General features: G+C 29.8%; 1 protein-coding gene across 1 annotated transcript; it reads right to left on the bottom strand.

Moving 5' to 3' along the window:
• Positions 1-260: 260 nt before the first annotated feature.
• Positions 261-1,167, bottom strand: LOC132933217 (uncharacterized G-patch domain protein DDB_G0278987-like). The gene is made up of 4 exons (XM_060999531.1): positions 1,080-1,167; positions 870-1,004; positions 767-793; positions 261-703 (listed from the first exon to the last, which is right to left on the bottom strand). Exons 1-4 carry the CDS (start codon positions 1,165-1,167, stop codon positions 261-263), a joined length of 693 nt encoding a protein of 230 aa, XP_060855514.1.
• Positions 1,168-2,150: the final 983 nt, after the last annotated feature.

Raw genomic sequence — 2,150 nt, 5'->3', positions numbered from 1 at the left:
AAGTCCAATGCGCCCTGTAAGAAGTCTTTCTCTATCTAACAAAAAAAAAATTACGGAAATCGGACCAATCTACGAGGCGTGAGAATTTTTCCTGTAAGGCATGTTTTTGAGCAAAAAAACAGGTCGCGTGGAGGCCCCTTAATGGATAGCATACAGGTTGCTATGTAACTGCGCTGTTTACTCAAGTCGCCTAATGACCAATATTTGTCAATTATATTCTGCCTTTCAGTATCATTAATTTTTGAAGTACATTTTTGTTTTCACTGATTACTACAGGGAGGACGTACTTTTCTCATATCGTATTTCTTTTTACTTTTAGAAGCTGAAGTATAGCTTAATCCAGAATTTCGGTTAATCTTTGCTTTTTTAATTGAACATTGATTTGAATTCACCTTCCTCTTTTTTCCTTTTCTCATAATTTCAAGTTCTGAATTGGAATTCATTTCTGTACTTTCATTGTTATTATAATTTATTCTTGCATTTTCATAATTTACTTCATTCATAATTTCATGGTTATCAATAGAACTGGACGGAGATGAGGAATCGCTGGATGAAGAACTGCTACTTGAAGAATTACTACTTGAAGAATCGCTAGTTGAAGAATCGCGGGTTGAAGGTCTATTGATCTTTTTAGGTGATAGAATTTTGCAATATAACTCCGGGTCTTTATCTGAATCATAAAAGTCACTGCAGTCTCTGTGTACTGGAGAAATTGCGTAGTTTACCGATTATTTTTTTCCGTTACTACACTCTCCATCTCGCTCACGTAAGCCTAATGGATTATCATTAGATCCTAAATAAAATTTAAATTATTACCTGATTAATATATTGAGTTCACTTTAAACCTAATAAAAAAAAATGTATATTACTATTTATCAATGTCGATATCTCATTGTCTTGCATAGGTTTTTCCTCCCTTTGTTTTTCAACTAGTATACTACAATGTGGTATATCATCTGGAGCACACTTTTTACCACGTAAGCCTAATGGATTATCGGTAGATCCTAAATAAAATTTAAATTATTACCTGATTTATATATTGAGTTCACTTTAAACTTTAGAAAAAAAATGTTTATTACTATTTTTTATCAGTGTCGATATATCGTTGTCTTGCATTGATTTTTGTGTTTTAAGAAGATTCATTATGCTTTTGGCCCGACCGGACATTATAAGAATATTATTTTTAATATTTTCTACTTGTAAATACTGAAACATAATTCGTGTCACAACTTAAAATTGTTTAATTAAATTTATTAAAAAGTGTCATAACTCGAAATACAACTGAAGAAGGACGATAGCTAATTAATTATAAACGTCACAACTCAAAATAAAATGTTATAAATCAAATAACATTTAAAATTACCATAATTTATAACGACACAAGTCGAAATAATGCTTTAAAAATGATATAATATCTTAAATTATCTTAATCAATAACGACACAAGTCAAAATAATGATTTAAAAATAATTTAATATTTTAAATTACCTTAATAAATATTGACACAAGTCGAAATAGTCCTCTTATTGAAATTATTTTCATAAGCAATACTGACTCAAAACGAAATAGTACTGTATTGTTTGTAATTTATTATCTAATACAATGACACAACTCGAAATAACACACTTTTGATAAATAATAATACACGTTCTCATGAAGTTGTAAAATGCAAGTGATATATGACACTTTTGATAATATTGTATCAGTAAAATGTTACATTATCAAAAGTGACATTTGCGCGATCTGTTGGTGAAAAATAGGAATAGACTTGTAACGTTTTTGTACAATACTATTATGATATTTACTTAACGTATGATATGATAAAATAGAAAATCACATTTTTTCAGTTGTGTCACTTTTTAAGCGGGAGTGTGATTTAGTTAAATCGCATTGAAGTGTTAATATATATGTATTCCCTGCTAATGTAGTGACCAGTGGGCCAACGATGTCTAAACTTATTTTTTCGAATGGTTCTGAACTTGTAGTCGTGATTACCATGGGTTGTTTTACTTTTTTATTCGTGACCTTTTTCTTTTGGCACGATGCGCAATTTTTTGTACTGTAGCGAGCTGTGACTGTTTAACCATTTATCTAAAAATAACACTATATAGGCAGTAGATTAAAGTGTAGATCAAAGTAATCGTATATAGT

The sequence above is a fragment of the Metopolophium dirhodum genome, chromosome 1 (genome assembly GCF_019925205.1).
Source record: "Metopolophium dirhodum isolate CAU chromosome 1, ASM1992520v1, whole genome shotgun sequence".
NCBI lineage: Eukaryota > Metazoa > Arthropoda > Insecta > Hemiptera > Aphididae > Metopolophium > Metopolophium dirhodum.
This window is presented reverse-complemented; position numbering and strand designations above follow the sequence as displayed.

Excerpts from the sequence above, each read along its gene's own strand:
- LOC132933217 (XM_060999531.1), bottom strand. The coding sequence starts at position 1,167 with ATGTCCGGTCGGGCCAAAAGCATAATGAATCTTCTTAAAACACAAAAA. Across the intron at positions 1,005-1,079 it reads ATCGACACTGATAAAAAATA|GATCTACCGATAATCCATTA; the intron begins GTAATAAACATT and ends AATTTTATTTAG. Across the intron at positions 794-869 it reads GATATCGACATTGATAAATA|GATCTAATGATAATCCATTA; the intron begins GTAATATACATT and ends AATTTTATTTAG.